Source organism: Ixodes scapularis, unplaced genomic scaffold, assembly GCF_016920785.2.
Source record: "Ixodes scapularis isolate PalLabHiFi unplaced genomic scaffold, ASM1692078v2 PGA_scaffold11__112_contigs__length_91849675, whole genome shotgun sequence".
In the NCBI taxonomy this organism is placed as follows: domain Eukaryota; kingdom Metazoa; phylum Arthropoda; class Arachnida; order Ixodida; family Ixodidae; genus Ixodes; species Ixodes scapularis.
Window position 1 is genome coordinate 71,248,273 of NW_024609837.1, and position 26,976 is coordinate 71,275,248.

A 26,976-nucleotide genomic window follows, 5' to 3' on the forward strand; every position below is an offset into this window, starting at 1 on the left:
TTGCGTAGAAAAGAAAAACTTAAAAAGAAGCAAGTTGAGCGTACCAAAATGAGTTGCTGGGCGAGTTGGATAGACATCTTCACTTAAACAGCGCAAATAAGTTACGTAAGGAAGAGACAACAGGAAGGAAAGAGCGCTGACTCACAACTGAGGTTTTAATAATGACGTAGTGAAAGAGAAGGATGGTGTCAAGTGCTGTAATATTATTAAATTAAAGAAGGTTACAATTATTAACCTCTTTCTAAGGGCCAAATTAACGGAATGACAATTTGCATTTCTAAGTAACCCGAGTGAATATATCTACGTACAAATATTCAGAAGTGAACTACAAAGTTGTCGGTGACCCAACGGTTACTGGTTGTCAAAGCCAAAAAAATAATAAGAATCACGATGTCGACGGTGATCCCAAGGGCGTTGGCTTCCACAGAAATGAAAATTGAGAAGGAAAAAGAAGAAGAAAACAGGAATAAAAATAATTTAGGGACTAAAATTCAAAAATTGGAGCTCTTTCGCCGTCAGAGCAATCGAAGGCGTACTTATGCAGGCTAGGCCCTTATTCGCGATCTTGCACGCCTCGTACACCTCTCTAGTCTTTTGTTCTTTAAAATGTTTAAGCACCTTAGTCTCAGAAAACCTTGGTGTGCACCCGCAATCTCTCACATGCACAGCAAGATGGCCCGCTGGCGTTGAGTTTAGAGAAAGTGCATGTTCCCTAAGTCTCACATTGATGCACCTTCCAGATTGTCCCAGATACACCTTCCCACATGACAACGGTATTTCATATATGATGCCACTCTGACATTCCACGAACTTTCTTGCATGGTTGATTTTACATTGGTCGTGTGTATCCCGCTGCTCGTTGGTTTTTGGACATAATCTTTTAAGTTTGTCGGGCGCTGTGAGGAGGATAGGAACCTCAAACTTTGCGGCTACTCTTTTTAGGTTATGGGAGAGACGACCTGTGGTAATGCCCTACATTCACCGTCTCTCCCATAACCTAAAAAGAGTAGCCGCAAAGTTTGAGGTTCCTATCCTCCTCACAGCGCCCGACAAACTTAAAAGATTATGTCCAAAAATCAACGAGCAGCGGGATACACACGACCAATGTAAAATCAACCATGCAAGAAAGTTCGTGGAATGTCAGAGTGGCATCATATATGAAATACCGTTGTCATGTGGGAAGGTGTATCTGGGACAATCTGGAAGGTGCATCAATGTGAGACTTAGGGAACATGCACTTTCTCTAAACTCAACGCCAGCGGGCCATCTTGCTGCGCATGTGAGAGATTGCGGGTGCACACCAAGGTTTTCTGAGATTAAGGTGCTTAAACATTTTAAAGAACAAAAGACTAGAGAGGTGTACGAGGCGTGCAAGATCGCGAATAAGGGCCTAGCCTGCATAAGTACGCCTTCGATTGCTCTGACGGCGAAAGAGCTCCAATTTTTGAATTTTAGTCCCTAAATTATTTTTATTCCTGTTTTCTTCTTCTTTTTCCTTCTCAATTTTCATTTCTGTGGAAGCCAACGCCCTTGGGATCACCGTCGACATCGTGATTCTTATTATTTTTTTGGCTTTGTCAACCAGTAACCGTTGGGTCACCGACAACTTTGTAGTTCACTTCTGAATATTTGTACGTAGATATATTCACTCGGGTTACTTAGAAATGCAAATTGTCATTCCGTTAATTTGGCCCTTAGAAAGAGGTTAATAATTGTAACCTTCTTTAATTTAATAATATTACAGCACTTGACACCATCCTTCTCTTTCACTACGTCATTATTAAAACCTCAGTTGTGAGTCAGCGCTCTTTCCTTCCTGTTGTCTCTTCCTTACGTAACTTATTTGCGCTGTTTAAGTGAACAAGTTGAGCGTGATTTTCGTTTTCGGAACGCTGTAACATCTGGCGCGTGCCTTAAATTATTGTAAAGTACGCTGATTTAGTGGTTTCATGGGAAAGCCCAGGAAGTTTCTGTTTTAAATAATGTTTTAAAGAATGAAAAGTTGATTACTCAAAAGCAATACGCAACTTAATTTTAACGAACATTACTGATTTTCCTTTATATATACTCATTCAAAGGGACCGATATGGCATTAACCTTTTTCCTATGCGATGCGATCTTTTCACAGTATTGATTTGAGAATGCTATGTAAAACATTGTCTATATATATATATATATATATATTTATACACAATGTTTTTAATCTTAATAGATCTGTTTAAAAAAAAATCCATGAAAGTTACACCAATGCGGTTTGCGTAGGTGAGTTATACGGGTCGGGGGACATAGTATAGGGGGCTAATCGTAACGATCAGTCGGCTAATTAATTAAGGTTTTTTAATTAACTTTTTTTAAATAATGAATATAATAATATGATTTCAACTAGAAACTTGCTCAGCGTCATTCAAAACCACTAAATCAACTCGTTTTAGAAGGACATGGCGCAGGGGCAGTATATTACGATGTTCCGTAAGAAGCTCCCCTTGGACGCGTTTATATAGACATTTTCCACAGGAGCGCCGCCATCTTGAATTGTCGTCACTTCCAGTATGGGCGACGCCAAAATAGTAAAACGTTTCAACCTGTAACTAGTAAAAAAATAGAGGGGAGCTAAAACGAGAATGTGTGACGGTTAGGCTTATATCCTAAATGTCTTCCATTAGCGTGGTGACGGCAAAAAAATGTTTTCGCCCATACTGGAAGTGACGACAATTCAAGATGGCGGCGCCCTTGTGGAAAAGGTCTATAGGCTTCGATTTCTTATCGGAGCGCATCTCTGCGCCCGCGGTCCTGCTCCCCTGAGACTGAGACGTGCAACACCATAGCCTCCTCTATACGGAGAAAGCCTGGCACATCGACGGCAGAGCCATAGGGAGCGCGGCCGCAGAAAAAAAGGAGAGGAGGAGCGCGCGAAGCGGCGACCAATATGGTAGCGCAGAGCAGAAAGGGCACACCTAGACAGCGAGCGCTTGGGTCGTGAGCGGCCGCTCCCCGAACCACGTTTGTTTTCGTGTAATCGTCACCGTCGTTTTCGTGCTCCGGGAGAAACGGCTGCGGCGCAGGGACGGCGAAGGGGAAGGGTTGACGTCGAATTTCTCCTCTCCGCAATTCCGAAAAAAAAAAAAAACTGTTTCTGCGTTTGTCCGCTCGCTCTTGTGTGGCGCTAGCAAAGAAGGTTCCCTCCGCTCCCGATTCCCCGCCCCTCCTTTCCTACTTTCGACGGCCACTTTTTTTAGCGACGTGCCTATGGCAACACACGTGCGCTGAACTTCCCTTCATGCTACGAGGGAGGCGAAGGGGTGACTTCGCGCCGCGACCACCGAGAGGCAGGACCGCGGGCGCAAAGATGCGCTCCGATAAGAAAGGGAAACCTATACTTTGTTTCAGCTTCGGTCCGAGCGCGGCCGATGTTATGAGCCGAAGGGCCAATCAAAGAGCGAATAAGGCACAACGCCATGGCGTGCGCTCTGCAGTTGATAGGACCAGCCGGTATTCGCCGTGTCTCTGTGCGTGCTCCTCCGCCCGTTGTCCTATCAAGCCCAAAGACAACGCCATGACATTACGCTTTTTATTTACGCTAATTGATTGGCCCTTGGGCTCATAGCATCGGCCGCGCTCGGACCTAAGACGAAACGAAGTATAGAAACGCATCAAAATTGAGTGCTTTTACGGAACGCCGTAATATACTGCCCCTTCGTTATATCCTTTTTAAAAGTATTCATTTAGTGGTTTTCGATGACGCTGATCAAGTTTCTATTTGGAACCATATAATAATTTTCATTATTTAAAAAGTTAATTACCTAATCATAATTAATTAGCCGACTGATTGTTACGATTAGCCCCCTATGCTCTGTCCCCCTGTCTGTATAACTCACTCGCACAAACCTTATTCATGTAACTTTCACGACCTTAAAGAAATATGGTAAGTTTAAACAAAAAAAAAACCCGTATATATATATATATATATATATACGGGTTTTATATATATATATATATATATATATATATATATATATGGGTGATTTCATCTCAAATCGGGCAGTCTAAAAGGGTCTAATTTTTAATTTTCACGGAAAAAATTTATGTTTTGGGGGTATTTCTCAAATGAAGGAGGGCGCCAACCGCATGTTCTCCCGATTTTTTGTTCTCGAGTTACGAGCCGTAGAAGCCGCAGTGGCAGAAACTAGTGTTTTTGCCTGCCGTCGCAGGTCGCGTGTTTGACACCCTCTGCTGACGCTATTGTTTTCTCTACACCCTTTTAACTTTTCCCCCTCATTTAATATGTATCATAAAGATACCTTTATGTATTCAAATATTTTTAGGAATTTGATTGTTTTCTAAAACACATGTCAAACTCCTCACTCCGGTCGCTTTTTGGTCAAATTTGACAGGTCATTACTTTGTCTGTACTTAAGGTAAATTTTCTTTCTTTGGCTCTAAAGAAAGCCCAAAGCAAGCCCATAATAGATATAATATATTCATTATGATCTGTCAAATAGCCGCTCCGCTACCTTCACGTAAACATTGTAAGAAATAACAAATGTTGAAAGTTTGAGGTCGATTTTCTCAAAAACCCCATTTTTGTAAATTTTCATTTTTTAAATTCTTTTAGACATATTAGTCGACTACAAGAAAAAACAGTCTAGAAATGTAATATTTTGGTTGTATGTCCTCTGTTTGAGCCGCAATCGCGTGAAATGTGTGAATATTTGTTATTTTTCACAACGTTTACGTGAAGGTAGCGGAACGGCTACTCCGCAGATAATAATGATATTATTATATCTACAATGGACTTCCTTCGGGCTTTCTGTAGAGTCAAAGAAAGAAAATTTACCTTAAATACAGACAAAGTAATGACCTGTCAAATTTGACCGAAAAGCGACCAGAGTGACGAGTTGGACATGTGTCTTAGAAAACAATCAAATTTCTAAAACTATTTTAATACCATCAAGGTATCTTTATAATACCTTTTAAATGAGGGGAAAAAGTTAAAAGGGTGTAGAGAAAATAATAGCGCCAGCAGAGGGTGTCAAACACGCGACCTGCGACGGCAGGCAAAAACACTAGTTTCTGCTACTGCGGCTTCTACGCTTCGTAACTCGAGAACAAAAAATCGGGAAAACTTGCGGTTTGCGCTCTCATTCATTTGAGAAGTGCCCCTAAAAAATATATTTTTTTCGTGAAAATTAAAAGCTGGACCCTTTGAGCCTGCCCGATATGGGAAATTTCATCTCAAATCGTGCAGAATAAAAAAAGTCTGATTCTTAATTTTCACCAAAAAGATATATGTTTTGGGGGCATTTATTAAATGAATGAGGGCGCAAACCGCATGTTCCCCAGATTTTTTGTTCTTCAGTTACGAAGCGTAGAAGCCGCAGTGGCAGAAACAGAGTTTTTGACTGCCGTCGGAGGTCGCGTGTTTGACACCCTCTGCTGGCGCTATTGTTTTCTCTACACCCTTTTAACTTTTCTCCCTCATTTAGTAGGTATTATAGAGATACCTTGACGTACTCAAATAGTTTTAGGAATTTGATTGTTTTCTAAATAACATGTCAAACTCGTCACTCCGTCACTTTCCGGTCAAATTTGACAGGTCATTACTTTGTGTGTACTTAAGGTAAATTTTCTTTCTTTGGCTCTACAGAAAGCCCAAAGCAAGCCCATTATAGATATAATAATATCATTATTATCTGCCATGTAGCCGCTCCGCTACCTTCACGTAAACGTTGTGAAAAATAACAAATGTTCACACATTTCGCGCGATTGCGGCTCAGAAAGAGTACATACAACCAAAATATTACATTTCTAGACTGTTTTTTTTATAGTCGACTAATATGTCTAAATGAATTTAAAAAATGAAAATTTACAAAAATGGGGTTTTTGTGGAAATCGACCTTAAACCTTTAACATTTGTTATTTCTTACAACGTCTACGTGAAGGTAGCGGATCGGCTAGTCGACAGATCATAATGATATTATTATATCTATAATGGGCTTGCATTGGGCTTTCTGTAGAGCCAAAGAAAGAAAATTTACCTTAAGTACAGACGAAGTAATGACCTGTCAAATTTGACCGAAAAGCGACCGGAGTGACGAGTTTGACATGTGTTTTAGACAACAATCGAATTTCTAAAAATATTTGAATACATCAAGGTATCTCTATAATACCTATTAAATGAGGGAGAAAAGTTAAAAGGGTGTAGAGAAAACAATAGCGTCAGCAGAGGGTGTCAAACACGCGACCTGCGACGGCAGTCAAAAACACTAGTTTCTGCCACTGCGGCTTCTACGGCTCGTAACTCGAGAACGAAAAATCGGGAGAACATGCGGTTTGCGCCCTCCTTCATTTCAGAAATACCCCCAAAACATATATTTTTTTCGTGAAAATTAAAAATTAGACCCTTTTAGCCTGCCCGAAAAATCCGTGATCCGTGATTGACGATTTGCAAGCCCCGTTTCAAAACCTCTGGTGCATTTCTGGGCAAGTTGCGATTCTAAGGATACACTAAAGTTTTAGTTTCCGGATACTTTTTTTCACACAAGATTGCGATTTACATTAACCAAACACGCAGCCGATAAAAAGCGCTTCTATGACCCATATGGCATGTTCATCGCACTGCGCACCTCTTTGGAAGCGTTTGAAGTCTCGCAGTTTGAGGGCGTGTGCAGTCGATTTTCTTGTTGATATGGCACGAGTGAGTCAGAGGATGATGTCGGATCATCCAAGTTTAGTTTCAACAGCGATAACTTGACAGGTAAGCCCGGAACAACCACAACTGCGCGTCGCTAAGGCTTGTTTTGGTATCGGTTTTGGTTCCCAGTCTCGGCTGGTTGTCAATGCATGTGATGGTTAGATTAGACACTCTACTTTCAGTTTCTGTAAAGCTTTTTTATTTTTTCCCCAACGAGATGTATATTTTTTATAATCAAAAGCGCAGCCGAGGAAGATCGTTTATCGCGCGGCGAACCACTTCAGAAACTTTTGAGGTCGGGCAATTCAAGGTCGATTTAGTTCCTGATACTTTCAGAAGTTGGAAGATGTCGGTTTATTAGATTTTAGTTTCGACAGTGCTGATCTGCTGATAGCTGAGCGTCGGTAAGACTTGCTTTGGTTTCGGTTTTGGTTGTCGTGTGTGGTGGTTAGAAAAGAAGCTCTAGTACTAGTTTTTGCATTGTTATTTTTGTTTCCACGAGAGGTAGCGGTTTATTATATTTAAAGGCGTAGCCAAGGAAGAGCGCTCTTCGCGCGGTGTGCCATCCTCGGAAGCGTCTCAAACACGGTGATAGAGATATTTCGTGTGGCGTAACGCTGCGCCTTTGTCAAAGAGCAGTCGTGGCGAAGATCGGCATGCGATTCCCTCACCTGCCGCCATTGCAACGCTGTGTAGGTGTCCCGGGTTAGCGTTTCGATTCTGGCCACACTCTTAAAAAAGAAGGGTTTCACCTTACATCTTTTTGTTCCATTTAAGGCACCCCAAAAGTTCAGTTCCATGTACAGCGCACTCTAGCCGAACAAACGGCCCCAGATTTTACGAGGGGCTTGATGACGGTGGGATATAACTTATTAAATAGCTAAAGTACGTATCAAAGACCACATAAAGAAAACAATGAGGTTTTGCGGTGGCGCCAAGAAAACCCCGATTACATTTTTTCGATAGTCAGTAACACGTGCATTTGCTATTTTAATAAATTGTGCCCAACGGCTATCGAGCCTCTCGTGAGAGTTAGTACCGTCAGATCGACGTCAGTGTGCTGTACGGCGATCTGAAGTTTTGGGGTGTCTTATATGGAACGAAGGCTGTAAGAATAAACCTTTTTGTTTAGAGTGCAGTTTCCCATACCGAAAGTTGCCGGCAATGGGGAAGAAGTGCTTTGCTCCACGGTGCAACGCGGGTAACAAAACGTGAACGGAGACGCTGCCTCTTTTTACTACTTTAAAGAAGAAGACGGCCTAAAGGTGTGGCTTGTCGCGATCCCACGCAAAGATCGCTTGCGGCAACCTTCAGCCGTCGTCTGTGAGAGGCATGTTGAATCAAGGTTTTGTGAGCAAAGCGGCCAGGAAAGCGCCATTTACAACAGTTGCTTAGCCAAGGGGAGGTTTATGGGGCTTCAGCCCCCCCCCCCCCCGAAACCCAGCCGACCCTATAATATACACATGCATTTTGATATCCCCCTTCTGCACCCCAAGTCAAGAACATGCCAGCCACCTCCAACACCCCCCCCCCCCCCCCTCCTCTAAAAATATTCCTGGCTACGCCACTGCTTTATAAGTGCCACTTCTTCGTGAGTGGTCCCAAAGTATGCCGCTCTGGCAAAAAAGGCAATGCCAACAAAGTTTTCGGGCTACCCATGCTACCTAACAAAAAAAGTGAAAGCCGTTTACAACTCCCTGTAACACCGAATTGGAGCGCAGCTCTTGAGGAGGAGGAGGGAAGAGTACTGGGGGGGTGAAGTGACCTGGGGGGGGGGGTCACGTGACCTTGGGGGGTCACGTGCCGATGCCGATGATGTCATCAGTGACGTCACTGATGACGTCATCAGTGACGATGACGATGTGGACTCCGATGACGTCATCAGCGATGATGACGATGGCGATGCGGATGTCGGTGACGTCATCAGTGACGTCACTGATGACGTCATCTGTGATGATGACGATGACGATGCGGATGCCCCCCAAGTCACGTGATACCCCCAGGTCACGTGACCAACCCCAGGGTCACGTGACCCCCGCCGAGGTCACGTGACCTCCGTCACCGGCATCCGCATCGTCATCGTCATCATCACTGATGAGGTCATCAGTGACGTCACTGATGACCTCAGCAGCATCCGCATCGTCATCGTAATCTTCACTGCTGACGTCACCAGTGACGTCACTGATGACGTTACCGGCATCTGCATCGTCATCGTCATCATCACTGATGACGTCATCAGTGACGTCACTGATGACCTCACCGGCATCCACATCGTCATCGTCATCATCACTGCTGACGTCACTGATGACGTCACCGGCATCCGCATCGTCATCGTCATCATCACTGATGACGTCATCAGTGACGTCACTGATGACCTCACCGCTATCCGCATCGTCATCGTCATCATCACTGATGACGATGACGATGCGGATGCCGGTGACGTCATCAGTGACGATGGCGTCATCGGCGAGGTCACGTGACCTCGGCGGGGGTCACGTGACCCTGGGGGTGGTCACGTGACCTCGGGGTGTCACGTGACTTCGGGGGGGGGGGTCACGTGACTTCAGGGGGGTCACGTGACCTTGGGATGACCTTGTGGGGCCACGTGACCTTGGAATGACCTTGGTTACGCCGACGGCGACGGCGACGCCAACGGCGACGCCGACGGCGACGCCGACGCCGCTCAAGCCGGGAACGGGCCCCTAAGAGCTGCGCTCTAAAACGAAAAAACGAAAGAAAAAATGAAAGCCGTTTAGAACTCCCTGTAACGCCGAATTAGAGCGCAGCTCTTGAGGAGGAGGAGGGAAGGGTACTGGGGGGGTGGGTCAAGTGACCTCGGGGGGCGGCGGGTCACGTGACCTTGTGGGAGTCACGTGACCTTGTGGGAGTCACGTGACCTTGTGGGAGTCACGTGACCTTGTGGGAGTCACGTGACCTTGGGGCGTCACGTGACGTCGGGGGGTCACGTGACCTGGGGCCACGTGACGATGCCGATGACGTCATCAGTGACGTCACTGATGACGCCATCAGTGATGATGATGACGATGCGGATGCCGGTGACGTCATCAGTGACGTCACTGATGACGTCATCAGTAATGATGACGATGACGATGCGGATGCCGGTGACGTCATCAGTAACGTCACTGATGACGTCATTAGTGGCTATGACGTCAACGGGGGGTCACGTGACCTGAGTAACCATCGTGACCCTCGTGAGGGTAACCCTGGTAACCCTTGTGAGGGCAACTGTCGTGACCCTCGTGTGGGTAACTCTTGTGACCCTCGTGAGGGTAACTCTCGTGACCCTCGTGAGGGTAACTCTCATAACCCTCGTGACCCTCGTGAGGGTAACCCTCGTGAAGGTTACCCTCACGAGGGTTACTAACCCTCGTAACCCTCGTGAGGGTTACGAGGGTAAGTAACCCTCGTGGCCCTCGTGATCCTCGTGAGGGTAACCCTCATGAGATTAACCCTCGTAACCTTCGTAACCCTCACGAGGGTTACGAGGGTTGCAATTACGCCGACGGCGACGCCGACGCCGACGCCGCTCAAGCCGGGAACGGGCCCCTAAGAGCTGCGCTCTAAAAGAACAACGAAGCGTCGGGCGAGCGGCACCATTTCTTTATATTCAGTTTTATTTCACCTGGGCCCGTTTGCTCGAAACACTAACCGCGGCTAAAGTTAGCCGCAGTACCTAGGAGAGGGATTTTGAGATCACGTGACTGGCTCGGGAGGGATGCGGGGAAACATGGCGGTGCTCCAGTGAGTGAGCGCCGCTCGCTTTGGAACTAATATGTCGTTGTGGTTGCAATATCGGGCGCGTTAGTCAGCAACGAATGGTGCAGGAGGCTTTCGCTTTGGCTCACCTCACTTAAACCACAAAGCATGGGCAATGACATCGCCGCAATTTTAGAGCGCAGCTCTTAGGGGCCCGTTTCCGGCTTGAGCGGCATCGCCGTCGCCGTCGCCGTCGCCGTCGGCGTCGCCGTCGGCGTAACCGCGCGGTGCATCATGGGAAATGTCCCATAATGCACCGCGCGAGCCCCCCACCGGGGTCACGTGACCTCGTGGGGGGTCACGTGACCCCCCGAAGTCACGTGACTCCCCTGAGGTCACGTGACCCCCCGAGGTCACGTGACCCCCGCCGATGTCGCGTGACCCCCCGATGACGTCATCGACACTGATGACGTCACCGGCATCCACATCGTCATCGTCATCATCACTGATGACGTCATCGGCATCCACATCGTCATCGTCATCACTGATGACGTCACCGGCATCCACATCGTCATCGTCATCATCACTGATGACGTCACCGGCATCCGCATCGTCATCGTCATCATCACTGATGACGTCACCGGCATCCACCGTCATCATCACTGATGACGTCACCGGCATCCACATCGTCATCGTCATCATCACTGATGACGTCACCGGCATCCACCGTCATCATCACTGATGACGTCACTGGCATCCACATCGTCATCGTCATCATCACTGATGACGTCACCGGCATCCACATCATCATCGTCATCATCACTGATGACGTCACCGGCATCCATATTGTCATCGTCATCATCACTGATGACGTCACCGGCATCCACATCGTCATCGTCATCATCACTGATGACGTCACCGGCATCCACATCGTCATCGTCATCATCACTGATGACGTCACCGGCATCCACATCGTCATCGTCATCATCACTGATGACGTCACCGGCATCCACATCGTCATCGTCATCATCACTGATGTCACCGGCATCCACATCGTCATCGTCATCATCACTGATGACGTTACCGACATACGCATTGTCATCGTCATCATCACTGATGACGTCATCAGTGACGTCACTGATGTCGTCACCGGCATCCGCATCGTCATCGTCATCATCACTGATGACGTCATCAGTGACGTCACTGATGACGTCACCGACATTCGCATCGTCATCGTCATCATCACTGGTGAAGTCATCAGTGACGTCACTAATGACGTCATCGGTACCCGCATCGTCATCGTGACTGATGACGTCATCAGTGACGTCAGTGATGACATCGGCATTGGGGGTCACGTGACCCCCACGGTCACGTGACCCCCCCCCCGCTGGTTAGTTTAACCCCCCCCCAGTGCCCTTCCCTCCTCCTCCTCAAGAGCTGCGCTCTAATTCGGCGTTACAGGGAGTTGTAAGCGGCTTTCATTTTTCTTCGTCAAACGTTTATTGCCTCTGGAGTAAAAGGTGTTTACTTTCTGAATTTTGTTAACAAATCAGTTCTTTGTTCTTTACATAAAATCTTAAGAACAAAGCCTATTTATGCCGCGTCTTTGCATCATTGCATTCGTTCACCGGAACTAACATTCACTGAGTTCTCAAAATAGGTCAACTTCATGATGAGTTTTAGTACACATGTAAGATTATGACGCGATAGATAAAAGGAGCACGCCATGCAAAAGCACTTTTCGTTCATAGTGTATAGGCGTGATTCGTGAACATATGTACCAGTATATCATAAAAAATATGCCAATAACATACGTCGTTTTATTTTTATTTTTATTCTAGAGTAGACTTGTTTTTAGAGCGCAGCTCTTAGGCCCCCGTTCCCGGCTTGAGCGGCGTCGCCGTCGCCGTCGGCGTAACCGCGCGGTGCATTATGGGTAAATTTCCCCGCTAAATCTAGCGGAAAAATTTCCCCGCTAAATCTAGCGGAAAAATTTCCCCGCTAAACCTAGCGGAAAAAAATTTCCCCGCTAAATCTAGCGGAAAAATTTCCCCGCTAAATCTAGCGGAAAATTTCCCCGCTAAATCTAGCGGAAAATTTCCCCGTAAAATCTAGCGGAAAAAATTTCCCCACTAAATTTAGCGGAAGAAATTTCCCCGCTAAATCTAGCGGAAAATTTTCCCGCTAAATCTAGCGGAAAAATTTCCACGCTAAATCTAGCGGAAAATTTCCCCGCTAAACCTAGCGGAAAAAATGTCCCCGCTAAATCTAGCGGAAAAATTTCCCCACTAAATCTAGCGGTAAAAATCTAGCGGAAAATTCCCCCTGCTAAATCTAGCGGAAAAAATTTCCCCGCTAAATCTAGCGGAAAATTTTCCCGCTAAGTCTAGCGGAAAAATTTCCCCGCTAAATCTAGCGGAAAATTTCCCCGCTAAACCTAGCGGAAAAAATTTCCCCGCTAAATCTGGCGGAAAAATTTCCCCGCTAAATCTAGCGGAAAATTTCCCCGCTAAATCTAGCGGAAAAAATTTCCCCGCTAAATCTAGCGGAAAAAATTTCCCCGCTTAGCGGAAAATTTTCCCGCTAAATCTGGCGGAAAAATTTCCCCGCTAGATCTAGCGGAAAATTTCCCCGCTAAATCTAGCGGAAAAATTTCCCCGCTAAAACTAGCGGAAAAATTTCCCCGCTAGATCTAGCGGAAAATTTCCCCGCTAAATCTAGCGGAAAAATTTCCCCGCTAAATCTAGTGGAAAATTTCCCCGCTAAATCTATCGGAAAAAATTTCCCCGCTAAATCTTGCGGAAAAAACTTCCCCGCTAAATCTTGCAGAAAAATTTTGGTCACGTGACCTGGGGAGTCACATGACACCCCGAGGTCACGTGACCCCCTCCCGAGGTCACGTGACCCCCTCCCGAGGTCACGTGACCTCTGAGGGGGGCACGTGTTTGCCCCCATGTGCCCCCACCAAGGTCACGTGCCCTCGGGGGGGGGGGGGGTCACGTGACCCCCCCCGAGAACACGTGGCCCCCAGTACCCTTCCCTCCTCCTCCTCAAGAGCTGCGCTCCAATTCGGCGTTACAGGGAGTGGTAAACGGCTTTCACTTTTTTCAAACGAGGGAATAATTTTGCCTGGTGTGAAAATAAGCAAATGAAAATACCGTCGCCACAACAGGAGTCCAGCGTCCCATCCCTTCCGGTCGATTCTGAGCACTTCGTATGCCGATAGTGCGTTTGGATCCGAAGGCCTGCTCCGTACATCCTCCAACATTTACCATTCCACAATCAAGCGCGCGATCCCATTATCCCACCAATTACGCGTGTCTTGCATGACAAAGAAAGTACGCACCATATGCAAATACACTGAAAATGACACCGGCCACAAGCCCCCCTTGGAACGGTTCGTAGCCTCAGATAACATTAGCAATATCCACCGCCGCTTCGAAGTGCCATGTTTAACTGTCACGTTCGGTTTAGCACGTGCAAAGCTTTGCTTCAGTCGTTGAACAGTTCACCTTCACCCTCCATGTAGAAGCCTCGCATCGTAGACCTCCACGACCATGGCGCCATCTGGTAGCGTGCATGAGAAGCGGGAACGGAAGTTAAACCTCCGTAGACGGCGTTACTACACGAGAGCCTTCTTACACTGTGGCCTGAAATATTGTTATACGTGAAGGTCTGCGGTCGATTTAGTTGAGGACACTGGCACGAGTGAGTGGGAAAATGATGTCGAACGAACATTTTTTTTTAGCTAAACCAGCAATGATTCGTCAAATCAGCCGACTGCGCGTGGGTAAGGATTGTTTTTGTTTTGGTTTTCATGTTGTTTGCTGATCTCGCGTGCAAATCCAGGCGATTTGTGTTGGGTGTAAATGCATCTGATGGTTATATTGGACGATATAATTTTAGTTTCTGTATAGTTATTTGTTTTCTACTAGATGGCGATTCATTGTGAACATGCACACAGCCGAGGAGATAGCGCTTCGATGAGGTAGCGCGAAGAGATAGCGCCCCACGTCTGGTGGCTAAGGGAACAAAATACATACCTTCAATGAAGCGACCAATGTATTGCGCAGGCGATGAGCACTGTACATACTGAAAAACTGCATTAATTTCCCCCCCCCCCCCCCTTAAAAAAAAAAAGAATGGAGAAGCGAGGCAACCGTAAGATATGTTACAAATTGTACGAAGTTGAGCACAAGACAACATTTTTCTGCAGAACCCGCTACGTTTACCTCTGTTTTACAGCGTCCAGGAACTGCTTTACCAAATGGCATGCATGCCACTATTCTTGAGACTATGTGTTAGAACCTAACTTTTTATATAGAACACTGCATTTTTCTGCCTTTCTTGCTATTGAAATTTGGTATATTTTGTATATTTTGAAATATAGCAGGTTGTCAGTTTTGCCGAACTATCTGCATTTTTTTCCTTTTCTGTTGTGCTGGCCGCAATAGTTTTGGCTTTCAGAAATTAAATATCCCGTCTTTCATTAAGCTCTTATCTTATGGTTATGTAATGAAAAATGCTATTTATTTCGCTACGTTTTGAAATATTGCAACCAATTTTAAAAGCATATGTTTTGTTATAAAAAAAAGAACACAAGAACACTCCAACAATGGACAGTTTTTCTACGATAAGGATAGAGTCAAAGGGAATTCACATAAGCCGGAACAATGAAATGAGTAGTATATCTGAAAATTTATCTTGACTGCAGCGAAAATGATAATATAAGTTTCCTGCAGACGAGATTCTCCTACGGTAATGAATACGAGCGAATATATAACATGCTTGTATAGACAGCTGAGAAATAACTAGTTAACACTTTTAACCATGGTTTTCTATTTTTAATTTTCAGACTTCTGTCGGCGGACTGCCTAGCTATTAAATTCCGATATGATTACTTTATAAATTCAGAACACAAACTACCAGGAGATTTCTTTGATGGAAATTTGTTTTGTAAAAATCACCACCCTTCGTCGCCCTTTATTTATTATCCCCAGGTAAGATAAATATCCACTTCATAGTCGACACCTAATCTTGAATAAGATGTGTTTTGTGTTTTTTTTTCGGAAAGTGACCATCAATTTCCTATTACTTAAAATGTAGGTGCTTTAGGGCAATGAAATATTACTCGTCTTCAAAGTACTCCCCAAGGGAGCCAACACATTTATGCCAGTGTTACATCCATTTTCAAAACATGCTGCGAGGCTCATTTTCCGGGTCGCCTTTAGCGGCTTCCTTCCTTATTTTCTAATCTCGTCAATGGTCTCAAATGTACAACTCTTCAACTGGAATTTATATTTTTGAAAAGAATAAAGTCGCAGAGACCCACGTCTTGGCATCTAAGGGGTTGCATACCCGACAGAAGCAGTGTTTTAGAAAAAAAAACAGAAGAGACGTGGCAAACGGGTGGGTGCATTCTCATGATGCCGCCACAAGCGTCCCACAACTCTGGTCTTACTATTCTTATGGAATCTCTCCGCCGGCACAAAGCTCGCATGTAGAATTCTTTAGGGGAACACCGAAAGTATGAGATATGGGTGGCACGAAGGACGACGAAAACTTTCTTTCAACTATGAACAGCACAATAAAACCATAGCGATGTTGTTTTTTTTTGTTTTTTTTTTGTTTGTTTTTTTAAATTAGAGCCCACAGTAAGCAGCAAACAAAATAGACATGGAAATGGGACAAGGAGTGAACGGAGATGACATCTTAAAAGTTTAAAATATTAGAAGACAAAAAAAAAAATAATTTGACGGTAAGAACTACATTGCGTACTAAAATTATGACCAAACGGCTATATCATTTCCGGAGACAAGAACGCAGTTTCATCTTGAGTTAAGATCAATGACGGAAAAGGAAAATTGTTGTCGGCCTTGTTCATGGTGAATGTTTCTATTATCTTTCTGCCGAACCTGCATGGTGCCCTCCTAAGGTGCTGGTTCGCTCAAATCATGGAATGCAACCACTGCACGAACAGGAGTAAAAGTCGATAATGTGATACGAGTCACGGTGGAGGGTCATAAAACTTTCAATCGACTTTTCCGAAGTCGATGTTTGATGCAACTTGCAGTTTGCCCAATGTATTGGTCCCCACAACCTAATGGAATAGTACAAACCTACTTCTCTTAGCATGCGACGAATTTTTTTGCGTGCTTGACAGCTCATTCCTGCGGCTTCTCGTCATTGTTAACACTTTTACAGAGCTGTGCTAAACGCGTTTTGCAAGAAACAAAACGTTTGTGATGTACCGGGGGAAATAGCCTTCAAACTGTGCGCTGAGTTATGTAGCGCCATGGCTGAACCCATACGGAAGGAAACGAAGTGCGCGTGGCAAGAACGAAAGAAACGGGACACAAGCGGCGTGGGAGCAAGCGGAGCGGGACAGTCAAACCAGGCTGGGCAGTGCGAAGACGTTGAGCCCCCACAGTCGGCCAGGCCTCAAGAGGTTCAATCAAGTCTGCTGATTCCCGATTGGTCTTGGAGAGCCGGGACTGACTTGACTTTGTTTTGAGCACGGTTGGTCTCCACATTTGGCGCCCAGCAAGAACGAAAACTCCCGCTGCGAATCAAGATTCCTTTAACATCAAGAGACCTCAACCAAAACGCTCCTCGCCACCCGACTTAACCCAACCCCACGGTATCTATACCAGCCTACCGCAAGGATCTAAGTTTCTCCCAGTTGTAACTTTTTAGATCTCTTCTCTTTCGTGGTAGTATATATTTGTGCATTTATGCTTTCATTTCATCTAACTATTTTTATGATCAACGAGTAGTTTTCGTTCCAAGGATACAACCGTGCTTTATCTAACTTAATATATATAAGTCACGAACAACACCGCGACAGTACTTAGGGTATGTCGGCAAAACAACTCTACTTCATGCTTTTGGTGACAGGTCTTGCGGGGCTAACACTAAGAATGAATTTTATTCAGGTGTTCCTCAAGATCCAAAGGAAACCCCGCAATGTCCAACCTGTGGTGCTGAGCATGGAAACTCGTGGGGTCGCTCTATAATAATCGCCGCCCGATCGGACCGTGCTTCGCTGGCCTCCCAGAAGGGACGCAACATAACGAGAAGACGGCGATTCGGTTTCCTGTACCTCAATGTTGCCCAACTTTGAAAGGCGGCACTCCGTGTCCAGGCCTGTAATCGTCCTTTCCACACCAGCTCTGCATAGGCTAGCTGCTCTGGGTTATTATTGCCAAAGTACCGGTGCCGAACCGCTCCGGGATCGCCATGTCATTAACCAGTGTGGCCAGGGCTCGCCGTTTATGCCGGTCCTGGTCCGATTCTTGCTGGTATACCGCTCCGGGGATCACCATGGGCCAGTAACGGCTCCCCCGTGTCTACCCGGCCCACCGTAACCCGGTCCCAGCCTTGAGCAGCACGCTCTGTCACGCGCCACCTCGTGCATTCTCGGCCGACCGCTTGTCACGTGTCCTTAGCCCTGTCGTCTTCCATACTGGTCTTCCACACTCTCCCCACCTCAAGGCACGGATTTCAGCGGACATCCGGTTCTCGGATTCTCATAGGCCTCAGAGAGAAGTTATTCCATGTCAGGTATGACATATTCGTCAATGGACTGGGGAGGCAGAGGTGTCGTCTGAGGTGTCGGGAGAGACGGCTGCTATTGGTGTTGCCGGGGTGGCCACGTTGTAGCGTCCGAAAGAGGCGTACGTTACGGTACTACCCTCGGCGTCGGTCTTTCTTCATACTGACGTCAGCTGGTTCTTCTAGCGAAGCTGCGGCAGAGAATGTCAACAGCCTCCTGTTCGTCGCTCGCTGTCCCATTCACCACGATGCAGCAGGGCACCTGCTCTAAGCTGGTCTCTCCGATGCGGACGGAGATGCCTGGTCGCGCGTGGATGTCGCCGAGGGCGCACAACAGCCCGCGTCTGTATAAAGCCCCTCGATGTGTTTGCGCTCGTCTAGCAAGTAGCGTCAAATGCGCGAGTGCGCGAGGCCCATGTCTTGAGCGGCCCTTGGAAGCAAATGGCGGCGCAGCACTGAAATGAACGGGCTTTGGAAGCGAATGGCGGCGGAGCACCTGCTCATGGCACGTGTCTCGAGCGCTTCCACAACAATGGTTGGCGGTACTTGTAAAAAACGCTTTTATCAAGGGGCTTTACGTCTGTAGGGCTCGGGGGGGGGGGGGGGGGGGGGGGGGGCGCGATGCCCTTTCGGCTTTTCGTCGTTTCGCCGGCTGGTCATCGCCGGTGCCGCCGTCTTCAGGAACGGCTCCCCCGGGGTCTGCCAGGCCAAACTAGTGTCAGCCACCCTGAGCACTTTGGGTAACGGATGAGCCCGTGTATCCTCCCGGAGGACTTCCCGGGTGACGCCGTCTATAGCGGACATTCGAGGAAGTCATTCTGCGCAGGATAACGTGTTAGAACCCCACACTACGAACAAACGCTCTGCCGCAGATTGTGGCAGCGGTCATAGCCTCAACTGCAAAATTGCTTGCCGAAGGAGTTGTGTACCGTGCAGCTACCTTAGCGAGTCCGCATTCCAGAGCTCGCCCCTACTCGCGAGGAACAGGGTATTTTCTGTGTCCTACCGCAACTCCACGTTAATAATCTTCCCCATCGCGACAAGTAGTGTCCCCTTAAGTCAGCGATGTCAACCGGGCCAGACTCCTCGTATTTATCTCACCGAGCAACCATCGAAGTATGAGACAACGCTCGCGTATTTACCTCGTAGGAGCCCTCTCACCTCGGAGCGAGAAATGAGGCCAAACCACCAGCTGCCTTTCTCACAGGATGAGTTTTCCTCAGGACTAAGTAACGATGGCGTAACCACAGTTCAAATGTAGCGCAAGCGAGGGGATCTAAAGCCCGCGGCAAGATGGCCCTACCATACCTGCATTTCGCAACGGCCGCGTATACCGTATGCGACCCGATGTAAGCCTCGGAGTTCCGTCCCGTCCACGTGCATCCGGGGCCTAGGGACACATCAGCCCTTGGAGGGGGCGGCAGCTCAGCGAGCAAGCCCGTTTATACCGTTCGTTCCTCGAGGCAAGCTGGACAGCTACAAGCCCACCGCAATGTCTCACACTTCATTCCCGGCCTTATTGTGACGCGACGTAACTTATGGAAAGTCTTGCTGCCACTGCCCCGACCAGCCAGTGGGAAGGCGAAAAAACATCGGGTAAATAACCTCCGTAGCTTTCTAGGAACCACCACTCTGAAGAGAGTGTTGTCACTCTGCCCTTCATCGTTCATTGGGATGACGCGAAGCAACAAGCCGTCTTGGCCCAGCAGGTACAAATTGTAGTGTTCATTAACTCACCTGCCAGCTGTTCCGGTGTAAACTGCAACTTCCGCAATTTCGTTTACTCCGGCTGACCCGCTCATCTGCCAGCGTTCCCGGTGTCAACTGCTATTCCCGTAATTTTTCATACACCCCTAACGAAAACCGATCTCCTCCCCGGGCCTCGATTGCTCACCACTTCACCCTAAGCCACGACCTTTGGTCTCCTCGTGCAGCGTCCTCAATCCGCAACGAGTCCTGGTTGTTTCTCCTCCCGCCAGCTGTTATCCTGCCTTCCAGCGAAATGGCGCTGCCTCTCCTCCGGCTCCGAAGACGACATTCTTAAATCTTACCAGCACTGCTCGTCACTCCCCTGATTGCAACAACCACTATTCTGGGGTGCTCTAGAGAGCGCGTCCGCGAACATGTCCTTCGAGTTCTTTCTGTACTTGACCTGAGGAGCCACTTGCTAAGCTCTGCTGCGAGAGAAGTCGCCAAATTTCCGACGAGCTTTATCTCAACGGGCCTCATTAGCGTTTGTGAAAAACCCGCTCAGCGAGTCCGTGGGACCCCCTGGGGACTACCAGAAGCAGAGGTACGCCGACCAAGGCCCCAGGTTTGGCGCCATTGTTATGTGGGGTCGCTCTATAATCTTGGTCATCCGATCGGTGTGTGCTTCGATCGTCTCCCAAGGAGTGGCGCCACACAACGAGACGACAGCGAATAGATTTACTGTACTTCCCAGTTGCCCGTCCTCAAGAGCCGGCAGTCCGGGCCTTCTAATCCTAGATGTCGCCCGTTCTTTAGAGCTCGCAATAGGGGTCCGTGTTCAGGCCTGTGGATCGTCCTTCTCACTCCAGCGCTGCGTGGGCTAGCTTTTCCTGGCGGTCATAATACGAGCCTCGCTGCGTAACCACTCAGGGATTGTCATGGCCCAGACCGATATGTCCATGGCTCGCCGATCCCGCCGGTTCTTGTCCGGATCTCGCTGGTAGACCGCTCCAGGGATCGCCATGGGCCGGACTAAGCTCACTGGATCCTGGAAAAGTAGCGCCATTGCCTTTCCCATCTGCTAACAAACAAACAAATACTGATGTACATATGACAAACAGATACTAATGTTGTAAAATGTGGTTGTTTCTCCTCCCGCCAGCTGTTATCCTGCCTTCCAGCGAATGGGCGCTGCCTCTCCTCCGGCTCCGAAGACGACATTCTTAAATCTTACCAGCACTGCTCGTCACTCCCCTAATTGCAACAACCACTATTCTGGAGCTCGTATGTACTAATGTACATACAACCGACACCCCGCAACGCGATTGGCTAATTTGTCTACGTTGCCATGGAATTTGCACTCTCGATCCGTTCAAATCTTCGAAGCTTCCATGGGGTCGTTCTAAACCAGTCGCGTCAAAATCACCATGGAACATCATCGTACTGAAGGCGGTCCCCGCCATTAGAAGCGTCTTTGACACGGTATGCGATCAACTTAGAGTGCCTCAATGTCCTTCTGTTTTGGGTGATGTCATCGTTTGTAATACCCGATGCGGACAGCACGCGCACACAGGTAAAACACAGAGAAATCGCAGGAAACAAAATGTCGCCTTAGAATAGTCAGCGCCACGAGCGCATGCAGAGACACGCACTTTCACGCTTTCAGAAAAAAAAGGCGTTCGAAACAAAATGGTTAGATGTCATCCCCCCAAGCAAAACGCACATGAAGGCACCCTAAATCAACTTATCAATCATGCCCATCGGCACGGATATCTTACAATTATATTGTTGAAAATAGATCAAACTGGTCGAGTACCAGCGAAGCAATGTTGAGCAGCACAATGGCAAGCCTGCACACGAGATCGGGGCCTGCGCTCGTGGACGGCGAGCGCGGAGCTCGTTCACTTTTTTTTTTTTACCATTTCTTTTTTTCGCATCGAACGCACGTCGGAATTAAAGCTCTTCAGTTTTGTGAAGCTGCCGCTGTTCCTGGGTCTTCATACCAACAATATTGTTCTTCCTGCGTATTTCAAGAGAGGAAAATTATTTTTCAGCGCCTCCAAGCACCGACACAGCATGAGGTGGTGGTACCAAGATGTTCGCTTGTTTCGCGGGTGTGTGGATAGCAAAATGTTGATATACAAGAAACGTCTCCATAACGCTATACCCGTCACCAGAGAATTTAGATCGGCTCACCAAGAACGGAGGGGTCAAGGAGAAATTGCTCATTTCACGGACCAAAATGGCTACCGTACAGGGAGCTTGGCGCTAGTTTCCCAGGATCCAGTTCCTTTAGGCAGAACCGGCTCCATCGTTCCTGCCTGCCTCCAGCCTCACGCAGCACGCTCTATCACGCGCCGGCTCGTGGCTTTCGGCCGACCGCTTCTCACGTGTCCTCTGTGCCGTCGTCCTGGAGCTTCGCATTTCACAAGCTTTTTTCTTATAGGTGAGGACATGGCTTCGAAAAGAAGGAAGAGGAAAGGAATGGACCTTTTGTAGAAATACGCGGTGCGCATGCGCGGGGTATTTGATGCGCCTGGGTTCGAGAGTATCTAGTGCTAAACAATCCGCCATCTTGCTTTTCTCGCCTTTCCGCGCCTTGGAGACCATCGAGACTCAAGTTTTGATGTTGCGAACAAGGTGAACACGAGTCATCATGCTGACGGCGCCCGTTCTAGATAACGACGTGCACCGCAATCATGCCGGTGAACTGTGTAGCCTTCGGCTGTCGGAACTATTATCGCCTGGGTTGTGGAACTAGCTTTTTTCGCTTCCCGTGTGCTAAGCTTCATCCCGTTAAGCGGGCAGCCTGGATTCGTGCCGTCAGGAGAGTTGACAAGTCCGACCCCTCGAAAAACTAGAAGCCGAGTCAGCTGTCCAGACTATGTAGCGGCCATTTTATTACAGGTAAATTGACTTGTATTTTTTGCTAGCGATAGAGCTTTGCGAAGTGCGGCGATGATCACAGCCGGCGTTAGACAAGGCACACCCGGACTATGTCCCTACACTGTTTAGCTACTCGCGTCCACGGCCGTCAGCCCTCGGTCGGTTTCAACTCTGGTCCTCCAGATCATAACCCCCAAGGTGAGAACCTTTTGTTGGAAATCAGGTCAGCTGAACACGAAAAAAGAGGGACACGAAGGAAAGAACTGGACAAAGACAACGCTGACTATCAACTGAATTTTACTTTGTCTTCTTCCCGGACTAGGCCCTGTTTTTCTTTCTTTTTCTTCGTCTAACGGCAGAATAAACACTTATAAAAGCCTTCTATACTTCGTTTCATTCTATCTGCGAGCGAAGCCAAAGCTAGAAGCGCGAGACCAGCGCTTTTTGCGTTTCTGCCCAGCTCGCGCGCTCGAGCAAAGCCTGAAGGCACGGAGGTTTCGTGCTCGCGCTTCCAGCTTTGCCTTCGCTCGCACATAAGGTGAAACGAAGTATAGCCTAGTATTCAACGGGGTGTGGCAGACCGCAATCTTCTCATTTTTCTTCGATGGCCAAGGCCTCCAGCACTTCACGCGCGAAGGAGTTCTTGTTCCTATGAAGGACGGTTATGCTGGTGAGCTTGGCATCGCATCCACAGGTCCGGCAATGAGCTGACAAATGTCCTGCTGATGTGCTTCTCACCGAGGCTGCGTGCTTCCTTGCTCTATCATTTATACATCGGCCAGTTTGGCCGATGTATAAATGCGAGCAGCGAAAGAAAACTAAGAGCAGCAAAAAGAAAACGAACCGGTAGCACACAAGAAGCCTAACATGGACGTTTTTTTCTCTACAAATACTCTCCAACCCAGTGCGCCTCAGGTTCGTCCATCGCCCCATAGGTGGCAGCACATATTCGCCAAAAGGTCCATTGGAAGATAGTGTGTTTTGCTGATTCAGAGTGAGCAATTTAGAAGAAAAGCACCGGTTTCCTTGTACTCTATTGAAATGCCCAGCACAAACCCGATGGAGTATGATGAAGACGCAGCTCGAAGTACTGCAAAGCCTCTAGCGACTGGTTTTCAATGGTGAACGTGAGTCCAGGAGAACATGACGTGCAATCGACTCGTATCACCTGACCGTCGTCTATCCTCGCACGTGCAGTGATTGCATCCATGTTTTCAGCGAACGAGTATCATAGGAGGGAACGACAGCAGGTTAGGAAGAGATATAATAGAATCATTCACTATGAACAGAGCCGTGGAAATGTTTCTTCTAAGTCACTCATTTTAACACGATATGAGATGGCGTTTTTTCTCCGGAATACGCATAGCCGCTTGGTTTTTAAGTCGATCGTTAAGTCTTCTTTTTAATTCAATCATTTAAAGTTTTAGGTTACCCTCTCCTTCCTTTCCTTGCCCCCTTTCCATGTCTCTTTCTTTTATTTTTACTGTGAGGTGTGATTCCGGAAGACAATCGTTGTGACTTTATTTTACTGCAGCTAGTTGAAAGGAACTGTACATCATTCCTTATCCCACCTGTTTCCCATTGTTTTGCTGTCTTGTAACTGAGCCAACACGATGGTCAGCTTACATTAGTACTCTTTGTTTATTGCGTCACCTGAAGTAGCCTACTCGTGCTGGACGACGCATTTATGACCAAGAAAGGACGTCAACACTGGAAGCGTTGGAACTATTCAGGCCTGCGATGGTAGCGCGACGGTGGTCGGGGGAGGGCGAGGGGAAGGGGGGGGCGCCGGTGGCTATTTCGTGGCCCCTCCCCCGTATTGGTTCGATTAAAATTCTTAACTGTCCAGTGGGAGAAGGCGCGCTCGACCGCCCCCCCCCCCCCCCCTGCTACCCCTTTTTTGACGCCACTGGTCAACACTACCTTTGGCGTAATGCGACCCATCCGTACTTTCTTCAGAAATAACGGCTCTGGTGAGCTCCATTGGCTAGACTGAGCTTTTATTTCAGGGTCAGGGATATACACATGACTGATCTATTGCTATAATCATCTTTGGGAACTCTGTGTTGCTATTTGTGGTTTCAAGCAAGGCCTTTTCCACTTCAGCACGAATATCCTTCTTCAGTTGCGAAAGAAGCTGAGGGGCGAATTTTGCCGCTACACGTTTCATGACCAGATCTTATTGTCATTCGCTGTTTTTCGTTGAAAGCAGCTTGCACGCGTCTCATGCCGTCTGGTGCTCTGACTCCCGAGGATCTTTCAGACTGCGTATGGCTCTTGACGCACCCATACCAAATATTTATCCGGGCATTACCAACTAACAGTGTCCGCTGGTGACTACTGCACTTTGAAGTGAAATTGACGTATGTCCCTGAACCAACTCGCTCAGTCACAATTGATCTGGCTACACGACGGCGCTTCACCAAATTAAACAACGCATCGCTGCCGATGAAATGTACGAAAGCAAAGTGATTATTCACTTAAGCGCCGTACAGTTTTGTCAGACTGTGTCTCTCCCAAATGATATGGGAGCTGTGTCCCAGGTCAGCAATATTACTAAAGTTGCTGAACACTTTCCGGACTGGCGTCAAATACTTAGAAATGTTCAAAGAACACAAAATGCATCTGGCACTAATTATTCTGCTCATAAATTCTGGAAAAAGAACCCTGAATACCAAACCAAGCGAGTCAAACCAATAGGAAATAGAGTCGCGTTGAGCCAAAAGAAGCGTGATAAAGAAAGGCTCGAGGTACACCTAAGCACTTCTTATGACTTGTGAATGTGAAAGCATGCAGAGCCGCCCGTCCGCCTCCTTATTTCGCCTGCAGTGTATTTGCGTCGACGGCAGAGAGCGCCCTCTCCTCGCCACTCTAACCTTGGACGTCTCGTGTTTGCGGCGCGCTGACAGACACGCAGCGCCATGGGGTGGCGGTCGTTGAAAATGACGCGCAGCAGCCAATGGGAGCCTCGCCAACGCGCGCCGGCAAATGAGCCCGAAGCCGAAATCCGTCAGCTATACTGCGCTCCTCTGAGATCGGGGGAACTATGTGCCGCTTGGCTCGGCTTTTCTCGTGGTTTCACAGCTGGGAGCTGGCTCAACTTGGAGAAAGGATTTAAGGTGCCGTTTGGCGCCGCTTCAAAGCTGATGACGTCGGCTCACTCCGTGGGACAGCTAAGGCTTTCGCTTTAAAACTTTTCGGAAGGTTCTCTGCTAAAACCAAGACCCGGCTCGGCGACCCCCACGGAGAGGATTGGCGCGTATCTTCGGCGCCTGTGGGAGTTATCAAAGCTGAATGCTGGGCTAGTTGGTATTGGTCTTGGGTTGCCAAAGGCATGGTAGCGCTTTTTTGTACGAGGACAAAAGAAAGAAAGACAAGACAGACCTCTAGAAGTGTTAATAACAAAAGCTAATAACGAAAGCTCGTGTCTGTCTTGTCTTTCTTTCTTTTGACCTGGTCCAAAAAAGCGCTACCATGCCTTTGGCAACCCAAGGCCTGTGGGAGGTAGGTGCCCACCGCCGATGCCTTGAAGTTCACGGAGTAGTTGGACGCGTTTACGGATTTGTAGGTTTTAAGTCGTCCTTAAGTATATGGACCGGTTTTGTCGAATAGGTAGTCTTGAAGACGCGCACACGATACTTTAGCAGATTTGTCGTTTCCTCGAGGAACAAAAGCACGCACTTTTCGCCCAAGGTAACAGGGAGGGTTTTCGATTCCGCGCAAGTGAATTTCAGGGGTCATTCTGCGTAAAGCAAAGTGTTAAACCACACACGAGCTATTGGTCCTGCAGCAGATTGTGACAGCGGCCATAGCCTCTACAATACTCCACTCGGAAGTTTGGCCATTCTATTGTTTTTGTTTATCTCCGCTCACCCCGTATAAATTATTATTTGTTTGCTTTTCTTGTCTCCAATATTCCACGCAAGAGCGCTGCGAGCCTTGTCTACAATAACGCTTAAACGAATGACATAGTCTTTTCAGCACCGTCGTCACTTCCGCCGTCGATGCACCTACCAAGGGCACGCTGCCGAGATTGCTTCGACATAATTGAAACGCCTGTGTCACTTTTCCAAACGCCATTGCGGGCCGGGCCTGTGGCACTCTTTCTTCGCGGAATTTTTATATCTGGTCAAAAGTGTGAAAATAAATATAAACCTCTACATATGCTATTACATATTCGTAGAATATTTGAGTTGATCCGACCTCCAGTTGTAAATGCCGTTAATAATTTACTTACAGACCTATAAAAGTGTTAATGCCAAATGCTAATTAACAGAGTTTTGGTAATTAGTCAAATTACCTTGAGGAATATTCCCTCATCTTATGTCTGCAGAGCCTTATACCTACAAGGTGAAGACGGCACTCGTCTAACTCAACCCTATTTGCTAAAACTCCGTTCAGAATTTCAGATTAAACCGAAACACTCTGTATATCTATGG

The 26,976-nt window shown here is 47.5% G+C and overlaps 1 protein-coding gene across 1 annotated transcript in view; it reads left to right on the forward strand.

Annotated features, from left to right (window-relative positions):
• Positions 1–26,976, forward strand: part of LOC120839584 (venom metalloproteinase antarease-like TtrivMP_A) — a 71,390-nt gene that overhangs the window by 39,072 nt on the left and 5,342 nt on the right. Inside the window, exon 12 of the mRNA XM_040209898.1 lies at positions 15,264–15,408. Within this exon, the coding sequence (XP_040065832.1) occupies positions 15,264–15,408 (145 nt within the window). The remainder of the gene's footprint in view (positions 1–15,263; positions 15,409–26,976) is intronic.